Genomic DNA, 14339 nt, shown 5'->3' on the forward strand with positions numbered 1-14339 from the left:
AAATATCCTTAAAAATTGGTAAGAAAGGTTGTTTAGATGATTTCTTGGTCAAGTTCAAAATATGGGTCAAAAACAGGGTCACACAACCCAAATATGGAAAACCTTGTTAACACTATAAATATAATATTTTAAGCCCAAATACCTTGGAAATTTTATCAACAACTTCACACTGCAGGGCTGCCGATTTTCCGCGGAAATCCGCGGATTTCGTGAGCTCCTGGGTCATTTTTGAGATCGATGTAAATTCGACAAAGACAATAAATTCATTCTTCATATTTTATACAGTACCCAAAAACCGGCACGCTTCGGCTTTTATCGTTACGCTAGCCGCCTATGGTACGTCTGTAAGCGCTTTTCTCATTGGTCATATCGAGTCTTTTCCGGTATTCTATTTTAGAATAACCAATCAAATTACAGTTTACATTGTCGCTCTTGTCTGTTGTCAAAATGTCGGATATTTGTCAAATTTAGAGTCCAGGAAATTGATTTTAGGGCATACCAAATCATCAGAATCCAGGAGCTTCTGGGGGCTTTGCCCCCTGGTCCCCCACCAGGGCTCTGCCCTGGACCTGCAAAGGGGGCTTACGCAGCCCCCTTGACCCCCGGCGTATTTTCCGCTGATTTTGCAATTTGCTGTTGGCAGCCCTGAGCAAGGTTGTTTTAAATGATTTATAGGTAAAGTTCGAATATGGGTCATCAGGAGTGAAAAAATAGGCAACAGCCCATATATTGAAAAACTTTGTTTACATTTGCACTATTTAGGTGCAGATATGAACATTATAATATCAGTTTAAGATCTGCTTTTCTATAAGCTAATAGACACACTTTTTAATCCGTCCTGGAACCAACCAGTACTGAGCAGTGAGTGTAGTTCCTTGCTCAAGGAAACAGCGACTGACCCCTGACCGGGTTTAAACCCATGCTGCTAGGAGTCCTACAGTTCTGGTGTTTGTGAACATCATCTTGGATTTTAGTAAATGGGTCTTTATAATACACAACAAGACAAATAATATTACATTATTATAACCTTTATTGTATCATTGCAATGACCTCTTTAATGAAATAACTGAAAAAATGAACATGGAATTCGTCAGAAAAATGCACAAAATAAAATGAATCTTGTATCAACATATCTCTAACATACAAACATACCAGAAAAATGTAAGTTTCATTTTGTATCGTGTTTCAAAAATGAAGCAAGAAAGCCCATTCTTGTTTTTCTTTTTCAAATAATCAATTGTTTTTAATTGATGAATGATAACTGTTGGAATACTATATCTCTAGATTTATACTGAAAATTCTTATAAATTACCCAATAACTGCTCTTACAAGTAATGTCCAACACATTTCTATAACACATGTAATATAGGTCCTCTAAAGCTCAAAGTTAAGAACCTTTCAAAATCCCCATCAATAAAATTCTAAATTAAAGCACAAATAGGCTGCATTGAACTAGCATTCAATTAAGCCCAAACAGGTAAATTTACTGTATGAGGGAAGGTAATTCACTTCACTTTAAAACATTATCACATAATAAGTAATTGAGTACAGGTGAACCTTTTCTTTAAAATATAACCATTTTATTGCTAAATGACAGTAAATCAGTATCTTTTCAAACTGACAACATCTTAAACACCTGTGTTTTAATTCATCAACACAATTAACAGCACATTTATTAATTTAATGTGATTTATTCAAATAACAAAGAAATTATCTAAAATTTACAAAAATGACTTGCAAAAATCATGAGTATGACACATAACCCTTGCTTTGCTAAAAAACACAATTGTCGAGCCTTCAATGCCAGTAACAATTTAAATTGTTTGTACGCTAGCGGCACGGGAAAGTTTTATTATGTGTAGCATTCACAGGGTGTTAAGAAATATCTGCGACGGTGTCGGGTTTAATGTATACCACATAATGATAAATTTGATTTAACATTTACCCGAAACCTGCTAAATTTCTTAAATGGACTTATCCAGCTTCTATTTTTAGAACTGTTCATTGTCATTTTTTGGGGGGATATCAAGATGAAAATTTGAAGTCATTCAGCCAACAGTATAGAGCCTGGTCAGACAGCATCAGTGATAAAAACTTCACTTACTGTTTTGAACAGCAGGTTAAGGGTTTAATAATATCTGAAAATGTTACTGTTACTCAGTAATCAATATGTTAAGGTGAAGAAAAATGTATTACAAAAATTAATGCCCTTAATGAACAAAAATAGAATGAAATGATATTTCAAAACTTACACTCACATCATGTTTTGTATATATACATATTTATCACAGTTTTTTGACTGTACATGAAAGGGGGGAAAAATGTCTTTGAGTGACGATATAAAAAATGTTGTCATTGAAAGTAATATACATTTGATTAGCTCGGGCTAGAAACAAAATGAGGCATGAATTAGTAAAAGTAAACAGCATTGAACATACTCCGGATGTGAACAGATTATTTCAGTAAACATTTCAAGACATATGAGCTGTGTCACGACAAAACCAACATAGCTGGTTTGTGACCAGCATGTATCCAGATCCGATGTCTGATCATGATCCATGCTGTTCACTATCAATTTCTCTACTTGTAATAGGGTTGGTAAGCGAACAGCATGGATCCTGATGAGACTGCGCGGATGCGCAGGCTGGTCTGGATCCATGCTGGTCGCAAACCCACTATGTTGGTTTTGTCATGACGCGGCTCATATGTAATGGTGGATAGAAGGAGTATCAAAAGGATGAAAAAAAAGGGTCTATAATCCCTTATTAGAACAAATTGTAGGAATACCAGAAGACAGATGCGCGGTAGAGAAAAAAACATTCTAAATCACTCAATGACTTAACATATTTAGGAAGTAAATGCATTTTATCAATATAAATGTATGTACAACTGTGTCTTACAATACACATGACAACAAAAAAATCAAGCAAAAACAAACAACAAATTATTCATCATAAAGAGTAAGCACTATTACATGTATATAAAGCCCTGTACAATATAAGCACTATTAAAAAAACATGAATATCGCCCATTAAAGGGACTTCACTGAGGTTTTTTAACATGATGGGAGGAAAATACACATGTATTTAATCCGAGATCTGTGTACCTGTTTATTTAGGTCATGCATATTTTCAGATCATGCCCTCGCCCTGTTTTTTTTTCAGAATAATCTTTTTTATTGTGAAAAATGGCCAATTAGCATTGCAACGCTTTTCATTAAAATCCGGCTAATAAAGGAATTAACTTAATTCGAGTATAGTTCTTTGTTATCCATCAAAGATTTTTCCATTTTAAGTGCTTCACTTCAGATTTGTAAGATTTTCAACTTTTTTCAAAATACTTTTATGCCTTTGGAACCTCAGCGGAGTTCCTTTAATACAACATGTAACTTCAAGGATCTTAAAGTAAAAAGACTTGATCTTATCAATGTTCATTAACATCCAAATACACAAAATATTTACAAATATACCTTGCAAAAATAAAATATGTAGAAATACTAGCACTTCAATGTGTTCAAATTGTTATGTCATACTTCAACTTTTTTAAAAAGTTTTATCCAAATTGTTTTGTCAAGTGGCTCTTTAAATAAAACCAGGTGAGGTTGTTTACAAGGTGAAATTCTAATAAATTCATTCTTTTATAGAGACAATTCTTACCTTTTAATTAAAATATTTAAGGTTCAACTCTTTTAAATCTATATGTCCCAAGATAAGTGAATGAGAAACAATATTTTGTAAGTATTATCATCAACAGCATTTTAGGATACTGTGCCATTTGTATTTGACTGCATTTCCATTTTTCCTACTTTAAAACACAGTAATTTCTAAATTATTAAGTGACTTATATGAATACCAAATAACTCGCACTTGCAAAAACCACAATATTTATACTTTAGCTAAAAATGATATGTTTTAATTGTTTAAACGACATACATTTAAAACATGAATCTGGAAGCATGTTCTAACTGCATTTTTTCAATCAAATCTACATAAAAATAACCGACAATAGAATTAATGTCAAGACAGGTAAGTCTCCTTTGACAGGAATAGCGTAAAAGAAGTGTTAACTTTATTAAGTATAAAAAATGCCCGTAACTATATTCATACTAAATTCTTACCCTATAAAAAACATTTTTCAAGATTTTCCATCATATATACAAGAAATAACAGAGCATATAAATGATAATCCATTCACAGTACACTTATATTCAACAAATCGTTCTGTCAGTAACTACATATGCATGTAAAAAGCCACAGAGTAAATAAGTAACAAATGTTCAACTACAAAAATTCAATGCAGGAAATAACCGTGATAATATCTTAACACATCCACTCATACTAACACAGAACACGTACATTTTCTCAACAACATCACACCAAAACATCGGTCCCAAAGTTTCCGATAACAAAGCATAATTATGAACAAGATATTTCACAAATTAATCCAACGTGAAAATTCTATTACTTCGATGACGCTCGGTACAAATATTTTGTAACAACAAAGACTCCAACGATAAGAAACACAATTATACGAATCACCACAGATGTTTAACTTTTGACTAACTTCGCGCGTTTAATCATGACTAACATCACTGTCAAAATCTCCGTCACTGTCTTCCATACTACTTCCGTCAAAATCCGATTCATCATCGACGACTTTGCGCTCAGCCTGTAGTCTTTTGTTCATCACATTGTTCACACTAGAAGAAGTTTTTACAGATCTAGGTCCAGCATTAAAGTCTGCCACTAATGGATATATATATTCTATTGCTGACTGTACATTTGCTACCCGTGGGGCTGAAATAGTAAAACGAATGTTGAAGAAAATGCAACCCAGAAATTTCAGTCACTTTACTCTGTTAATATTTTATAATAGACTTCTTTAAATTCAAAACTGGTCAATTATTACTTAAAGTGATTCTGATGACAAACAGTTGGGTTGTGGAGCTCCAAATGCCTCAAAATCCAAATGGATTGTATATTTGTTAATCCCATACACAAATATCCGAGCTTGGAGCATTGTAGTTTCACACAATAAGACTTAAATGTGTTTTTCTATATAGGTCTGTAATTGACATTACGCCGCCTGTCAATCAAACAGGCAGGGGTCACAGAGATAAGCCAATCAGCGATCGTTATCAGTTCCACACTAAGATACCTGCGAAGTCCGCCATTTTCCTTAGACAAGCTACTTGTCTAGGACAATTGTGCAGAAGTAATTTAGATTGAAATTAGTTTAATCTTTTGTCAATTTAAAGCTTTTTTTATCTATATATTCATTAAAATTAAGTTACCAAATAAACTGACATAATTGACAGATCGCAAAAGTTAGTTTATTATAAAAAATGTCAATAATTTTCTACATATGAAATAATAAGTACGAAATATTTATCCTGGCTATAACACAATGCATTGAAAAATGAAAATGTTTAAACAAACCCTTTTATTTCCATTCTAATAATAATTCATAATCACATTACATATTATAAGGTCCAAAAATATCCAGAAGAATTTCGTTTACAAGGTATAGCGTCAATAAAAACGCAGACATAAAAAATCCAAATATAATGAGTAAATACAATAAAAATTTGGGTGAAATTTTCTAACCTGAATATTTCTATTAAAGTTCAATAAATTAACATTAGATATTCAAATAGATCTGTATAATACGAAACTAATACCAATAAATCATGTCTGATCAGATAACAAGTATGTGAAGCTTACTTTAAAGAGAATAACGTTGTGTTTTGTCGTGAATTATATCAAATATATGTTAACAATACATAATCACATATCTGACATAAAAAGTAAGCAAGAGCATGCAATTTTCTGAATCAATTTTAAAACAAATTAATGTATAATCTAAACTGAATTTCACACATAAAACCCGAAAATGATTTCAAATTTATTTTTGTCACTAATATAACTTTACTGTTTATGTTTCGCTACTTCAATTTCAAAATAAAACGATCATAACATAAACATATACTTTTCTACATATTTGAATTCTTTGAATTTGTAAGATATAATGATATTTTGTCAGTTTTAGATTTTCATTGAAGTCAACAAGAAATAACTCGATCTTTGCGTTTAATACCTGAGTGCGGATATTTTTTTCTTTCTATTATTGTTTATGTTTAAACGAAATCTTGCATTATTCTATCCTGTCATATATGTTTGTGTAAATATCATTTGTTATCTAGGGAGAGTAACTTTATAAGTTTTCTTTCATTCTAATCCCTTTCAATTATAAACATATACATGTAAAATGTAATACAGTCTAACTTGCCCATGCGACCACGTGTATTAAGCGACTTTTGTCTTAAACGACCACTTTAAATTCCCCCCGATGATTTTCTCTCTATATCTTTAATGTATTAAGCGACTTTTGCTCAACGCGCACAGCGACCGCTAATTAATCACCTAATTGACATCAATCTTTTCATTAAACGACCACTTTTACCTGTCAAGTAATTGTGTTTTTAGAGAACGCCACCTCGTTATGTCACAAGTGTCAGCAATCAAAACACAACAATAAACGTGTGAAAAACTCTATTTCCCATACCGTTTTAGCGTATGCAAATGAAGTTAAGTATATGCGTGACGTGTATTATCCAATAATATCGGATAAACAATGCAACGCTCCGCCCATACTGAGATGGTGTAAACGCTTCGCTTGTTGACATTTAGACTGCATTGAATTGACCTTGAACTTGATTTTTGTTTTAATTTTGAAATAAAGTTGGTAAAAACACGTATACATTGGATGCAACGGGCACCTGCTAAATCTCTATCACGTTCGCGCGACAAACTTGTCGATATAGGTCAATCCGAAAATTAAGAAAATTTGCAAATTATCACAAAACCGGATTGACCTCCTTATTTTGTAAACAGAGAATTTTCGGCCAATGAGAACAAAGGAGGCAATCCTCTCTAAACCAATCAAAATTAACTTTATAAAGCGGGTGTTCGGTAGAACTTACAAAAATTACAAAATTTAAAACAAACTCTGCTAATTACAAACATGTAATTAATTATATGCATCCCAATGTATACGGTTTATAACATTTAAATAGAAACCAACAGTCAGCCCACAATGAATTGGTCAGAAAACGTTCCTGACATGCCTTCTTCGCAAGTCTGCGAACTCTACAATATAGGTAATATTTTAAAATTTTTTAGTTATACTAAATATTAGATAGACCTGCTATAAAAGACGGTAACTGCTATAAACGTCTTGGCCAATTTTAAAATAAGTGCTTTTTAATAAATTAAATTTTTAGAATTCTTAATCTTAGTATGGGATTGCCCCATCTTCCTCCCATGGCAGAGGTTGTACGTAGAGACTACCCTGTCATGGGGGATATGGTATGCACATAAACACATGTACGGATATAACAATAAGTAATTAAACATCAGCTCCCCCTTTTTAAAAGGTTATAAATGAAGTATATGCTCGCCCATATGGTCTCTTTCCGGTGGCGAGGGTAAACAAACCCAAACACACACACACACACTTGAACTTGATTAGCCATTAAATTAATCGTAACAAATAGATGTAGTTTGTTTATTTCAAATGAAAAAATGCACAACAGAAAACATCTTCACTATAGGGTTTTCGTGTTGGAGACAAGGAAAAACAACGGAGAAGTTAAAAAATTCTGGAAAAAATGTCAAACATGTACGTAATGGATCAAAACTGTTTTGTCAATAAATATCAGAACGTTATTTTTACATTTGCATCCGTTTAGATTATCGGAGCGTACTTATTATTCAACATTTATATAAAAATGAAGTTGAAAAACAATCCCATCGAATAAAAAAGATGTCGTTTATAAATTTTGACTTTTATATCATGCTGACTGTCTTAAGAGACCGTTTCATTAAGCGACCGTTTTTGGTGTTTCCCTTGCCCAGTCGTTTAATACACGTTTGACTGTATACGTGAAATATTGAAATGAATATGTTTAAACTAATGCAGATATTATTTTTTTACTTTTTTAAAATACCATAATACATTTATACAGTGAATAATATATCTACTATTCAATAAAACGATTAAGAACATCAAAATTTTATATTGATAAATAATATAAGGTAAATTTATTGGTAACATTAGTGGCATAACCGTATTTTGTCTAAGGTTCTTACTGACAAGGTCACGTGAATCAGTGGGTGGAGCGATCCCTTCTCTGGCGTAATGTCAATTTCAAAGTGACCCCTTGTGCAGCACCAATATTTATGATTAATATCAGTTTTATTTAGGTACACAAGGCATTGCTACATGACAAATATTGCCACTCTAGGTATTGTAGCTTCAAACAATAAAAATACTTAAATGTACTTTTCCTATGTAACGTCTTACTTATAAATCAATTGACCCCTGAGGCAAGCCAATCTTGATCTCAGGAAGCCAAAACCTGAATTATGCACGTCATCTTATTATAAGTAATATTTCTGCCAAAATAATTTTAATTTCTTTCCATCTGTTCAAAAGATACAGAGCAGACAAGGAATTTTATAATTTATGCATGACTTGACCCTGACCTGTCTGCACATTGTCTCATTATGGTAAACATTTCTGCCCAGTAGTTTCATTTTCTCTCATTGGTTCTAAAGATAAATAGCTGACAGTTTCATTTTCTCTCATTGGTTCTAAAGATAAATAGCTGACAGACGTGAAACCAAAATAAGAGGGGCCAATTCTTTTACTATTTTCTTTTGTTTAATAAAGGGCAAATGGCCCTTTATTCTTTTTTTCTAGAAAATAACTCTGTTGTTATCTTTAGTTCTGTTTATAGTCAAATGGCCCCTATTTACAACTTCAGTAATACGGACAGACAACCAGTGTCTAACAATATACATGTATATTCGGGAAAAAAAATTAGCATATAAAAAGAACAAAATGTTGCTAAAATAAAACAATCATAGATATAATGATAACCAGTAATATACTGAAACTGGACAACAATACTACCTGTGACAGTTATACTGCCGGTGGAGAATATTTTCAGTGTAGCCTTGGGACTTTTTATTCTGTAAGTAACACCTGGATGCAGCTCAGGTTCATAACTAAAAAGTAAAGTTAATAACAGTCTGTTCACACAATTCAGTTGATTTTGATTCTATAAATAACATAATATAAAAATCAACTTTTATATTTGAATTTAATTAAGTTAATCAAACATTTAAAATTAAAAGAAGACTTAAAGAAACTCCACAGAAGTGAAAAATCCTAAATATAAAATTTAAAATTCTTAAATATATCAAGTAAAGCATCTTAAATGAAAGAATCTGCTAAATTACTACTAGATTTCTATGATGAGTGATGATCTTTTGTGTTACGCAGATTGCGCCTGCGCGGGATTACTACATCTGATCAATTTTTTCATAGCAACCGTCCACGTCACCAAAAGGTCTATATCATCTTCTTTCAAATTTTAAATGCTTTAATACCCACTTCCTTAATAAGGAGCAGGAGTTTACAAAAATTTTCTGTTTTTGGATCACAATAAACTTATTATGAATTTCAAAACAATTTTTTCCAAATCAATTAATATATGTATGACTATCAACCTCCTACCTGGCTTCCTTGTGTTCCATGGAAAATTTAGTAATATCAAGGGCAAATGGCAGTGAACATGTTCCAAGGACGTTCACTATACGGAAATTGGTGAACTTTACTTTATATCCCATTTTCTGTATTTTTCTTGCAAACTTCCTTGCAGCTATTTTGGAAAACTCTTCACTGAAGATAAAGGAAAAAATATTAAAATTTTGAGTAAAACCATTGTAAAATGCTATGTCATTTCATTGCCTGTATACATACAATTCATTTAAACAACATTCATGGACCAGTAGTTAACAAGCATAAACAGGAAAATGTGAAAAATAGGAAAATGTTAAATGCTGTAAGTAAATCAATTCAATTAACTGTTGAAGAAATGGTTTCAGATGAAAATTTGTCTACCTGTCCTAACAATAACACGAAGAAAATCCAACTAATTTCTTTTCTTTACAAAACATGTTTAAAGACTAGTTGTCTTTCTTTTAAATCATAAGTATAGCTGCTGCTAAGCAGTATAGCAATACCTGTGATGTTGTTTTTTCTGTAATATTTACAGCATTGTTTAATATCAAACATAAAATATTATCACATGAGTTATAGTGGAAAAGGAAACTGTGACGCAAGTTTGGCATTATATGGCATCAGTGATTTTTTTTCCCTATATATTAAGTGGTACCGAATAACGGACCCATTCACAATCACAAACGGACCTTCACAATTTTCAGACTGGGTCCGACGGAGCCGTTCACAATTTCTGATGAAATTTCACAATTCTGATTAATTAAGCCTTTAATAACATATTATTTCCTCTCTTCTCATAATGATGCTAAAATTTTGCCTGTTGTGCTTTGTTTATCTTAAAATGCGTTTAGCCAACCATGATTTTCAGTGCATTCGCCCTTTAAATTTTCGTACTGTTTAAATACGAAACTTCTAGGGACGAATCAATACTGAAACAAGCGTCTGGTAATTTCTGTAAACATCATTCAAAATGTCTCGTAACAGTAACTATTACATTAAAAAAATTATATGTTTTTCTGCTTAATAATGTTAACAATCTAAATTAAAAAATTCACAATTTGTTAAGAATCAACGCTTTTTTTCACAATTTTTATGGTACCGGACCCATTCACAATTCAGGGGAAAAAATCGCTGGGCATTCCTATACAAACTTTACTTAGGCATGCATAAGTTCCCTTTTCTTACTTCACTGTATATACAATGTAATTTAACATACAATAACATAATACAGTATCATTCAGAACTTGAAAATCTATACATTGTTGATGAGTTATTTGTTTCATTCTTGAAAACTACAACAATTAACATAACTTGGTCATTTTCCCTAAAAATCATCAGTTCCCTCAGAATCTCAGTAAAACGCAGCTTGCCTTAAATGACACTTAATATGACTTCAAATATGTTTACCTCAGGGCCCCTGTGCATGTGATCTTACCAGAAGACCACACACTGGCTGTAGTGTAAGGATTTCTTAATCTCATATTTAACATCTGAAAAGGAATTAAAAAAGTCCAATGATAGTGTTTTAGTAATCACATTCACAAATACACTGGATAACAAACTAAAAGAAGTCAAAATAAAATCTTGCTTAAATAAGTGTCAGTAGACATAAAATTTATAAATGTTACTAATGTACATTTTAATATATAGTTCTTAGACTACTAGTTTTTAAGTACATAATTAATTAAGCAAATAACTATCAGAACTTGACTCATTTGCACATTTTTTTAGCTTGAGGGATTACAGGTTCTTGACCAAAAGTTCAGATATAATACAATAGTATAAATACCCCATGTTGTCTGTGATATTCTACATTTGTACCCTCCATGGCAATTCTTTTCAAATTCAGATGACACTTGGTATTAAAGCTGCATACAACATTGTTTATATTAATATCTAACATTGGAACGTCCTCTTCCTCTGGTTGAGGGTTAGGATCATAACCTTCAGGGGCAATAACTCCACCATTTGTACCAGGAAGCTGGCTTACTCCACCAGCTATGACTTGACCGTCCGCCATAATGCCTGAGATAATGTCCTTGTAGTATACAATTTAACACAGCCAATTGTCTATGGTCATGTTCTCCTGCAAAAAAGGTATCTTATTTGGCTATTTAAATACTATGCTATATTGTTATATCCCCATTTGCAAACTCTCAAAAATTTCAGCCAGCCATATTGGCAAGACATGAAAGGCAACCCCTTCTTATTCTGTGTAGAATTCTGCCAGATTACATCCCCTTGCATATAAATATATGGGAAGAATGGATTTTTTTGTCTTTGTTGACATATCGTATAAGTACCTAATCTTACACCCAACCTATTCTCAAACCTTTCATTCATGTCCTGTTATTTTTTTTATTAGAAGTGACTATGATGTCCTGAACTGGTGTGCATAAAAGCTTAGTTTCTGACAGACATGTCTGCTGATGTCAAATGAAAACAGTGCATAGGAACAAGTATTTACATAACATATTTTATTACTTAGCGTAATTTCATACAAATTGCCATTACCTTTGTAAGTCCCATAAATACACCATTAACTATTTGTGAAAATGACTATTATAGACAAAAATATCTTAAAGCAGGTAACTGCATTGTGTAGGGTACTTCATTGTCATGTGATAGTCATATAACAATCACTTCGTTGGCTAAACTAAACAGTAGAATTTTAGAGATACTTGAAGGGGTTTGAGATTAGGTTCTTTATTTTAAGAGGCCATGTCAGTTTTAAAACAGAGGGTTGTGCTTTTCCAAGATGGAAATAGAGCTTTTTTAATAGTTGAATTTCAGTCAAATTTTACAGAAATGTTACATAAAGATTAAAGTGTTCATATATAAAGAATTTTTATAAAGATATATTTTTATTTACATTAAAAGACCCCTTGAATGTTTAGAGGTTTGAGAACTGGTTAGTCCACGATACATTTTTTTTCCCTAAAAACACAGACAATTGCACTTACAAACTTGCTTGCATGATTTCAGTCGGCCATATTCCCTAGCCATGAATGATAACTCCCTGTTTCCCTGTCTAAAATTCCACCAAATTATTCCCCTTTCAAATGAACTCAAAGAAGGGACCTTTTAAAAAGACTTTGTATTTATTTATTCGATTTTTTGTTCAGAAATGGACAATTTTTTCTTTACCTTTGTATAATTTGCTTTCTATCTATATATGGTTCTTATGGTAAACATATGAGTTTTGATGGTAAACAAATGAATTTTCTGAACCGAAAGTAATCTAACACACATGTGACACAGCGTTGCTGTCATCACATGTAAACAATACATTAAATCGGTAAGAGTATTGAGATATTTGTTTGACTATCAGTTTCAAATGCAAAATATTAATATGGAAAACAACTATGTGTAGTTTATGTGTATTGTTTTAATGTGTTTGTCTGATATTTTAGTTGTAAAAGCCATGTACACTTAGTGTCGCTTCATAGCAACAGTTTAAAACGTGGGCGGTAACTGAACGAGATATGGCAAAGCGCATGCTCGCGCACTGACTTCCGCTCAATCGAAATACTGCATAATACATATAGCGAAAGTTCGTAAGTGAATTGTCTTATAAAGTTTATGTAATTTCATTGCTACTTATAATGAGTTATATATATGGTTATTATGGTGAACATATAAATTTTCACAGTTAACAAGCTAGTTTTTTAAGCTGGAAGTAAATATTTGTATATCTAACTCCAAGCAGAATTCACAACTCTGCCTGCTATTATGACAGACTTGACAGTCTATGAGTTTTCAATGTTGTCATTGACCTTTTCTGGGATCATACAAATCTCCATCAAATTATTAAAATTCAAAATGTTCTTTAAAGCACTCTGAGAGATTGCATTAATTTTTTTGTTTAAATTATCGCGAAAATATGTGACTAATCTATACTTTTCCTAATTTAAAATGCACATAATTATCTAATCGTAAACACCTAAGTTTATTCAAAAGCCATAAATTTGTTCAGTTTAGCGTCATGAAAATTTCAGCACTTATTACCATTCAAGCTCCTTAAACTCGAATTAGTCTTCTTACAAACGCACGAAGTGATCGCAGACAGCCATTTTTGATTGGCAGCGCCACCTTCCGTTGACTGGTCCCCTGCGATTTGCACATTTATTTGGTCAGACTTATCTATTGATTTCTGTCCCCATTAAATTATATATACTAAATTATGAGAAATGGTCGTGTGGGAAACTAAAGATATGATTTTTCTATAAGAGTGATATGCCTAACATATCAGAAACATCAAACGATATTGATGTGATGAACCACGCTTTTCGAAAGTACTCGCCGCTGATCACAGTACAGTACAGACATACAGATCTATTTTAAATAAGAATTTATAAAGTATGGATCTTGTGAAAATTCTCCAAAACATCTATTAAGTTTAAGATATTTTTCAGAAAACTATAAATTGTTGATTTCTGATGATTTTTTTTTTGTTCTATAATTGCCCCGAGTTATTTAACACGAGGGACTTAATTAGGGCCGATTAGCAGTTTCGAAAGTTTTCTGCATACATTATTTTTTTTGTTTAACAGTTACTGTGTGTAACTGTTTATAGCAGTTACGCTAAGATTTAATATCAGAATAAAGCTGTCCGGAGACTAAAAACACCCACTTTTTCTTTCAGCGATGACGTCAAATATGACGTCACATCTGATGGTGTGTTTTTCACGTGCTAATGTTCAATCAATCGGAACATTTCGGCTATTATTCAATGATAACCTCGAACTTAA

General features: G+C 32.2%; 1 protein-coding gene across 1 annotated transcript; it reads right to left on the reverse strand.

Moving 5' to 3' along the window:
- Nucleotides 1–1012: 1012 nt before the first annotated feature.
- On the reverse strand, nt 1013–13738 carry LOC132748760 (TATA box-binding protein-like 1). The gene is made up of 6 exons (XM_060738397.1): nt 13597–13738; nt 11378–11674; nt 10996–11078; nt 9583–9747; nt 8977–9071; nt 1013–4796 (listed from the first exon to the last, which is right to left on the reverse strand). Exons 2-6 carry the CDS (start codon nt 11606–11608, stop codon nt 4573–4575), a joined length of 798 nt encoding a protein of 265 aa, XP_060594380.1. The 5' UTR covers nt 11609–11674; nt 13597–13738; the 3' UTR covers nt 1013–4572.
- Nucleotides 13739–14339: the final 601 nt, after the last annotated feature.

This window comes from Ruditapes philippinarum, unplaced genomic scaffold (assembly GCF_026571515.1).
Source record: "Ruditapes philippinarum isolate M1 unplaced genomic scaffold, ASM2657151v2 ctg4320_1_1_1_1, whole genome shotgun sequence".
Classification (NCBI taxonomy): domain Eukaryota; kingdom Metazoa; phylum Mollusca; class Bivalvia; order Venerida; family Veneridae; genus Ruditapes; species Ruditapes philippinarum.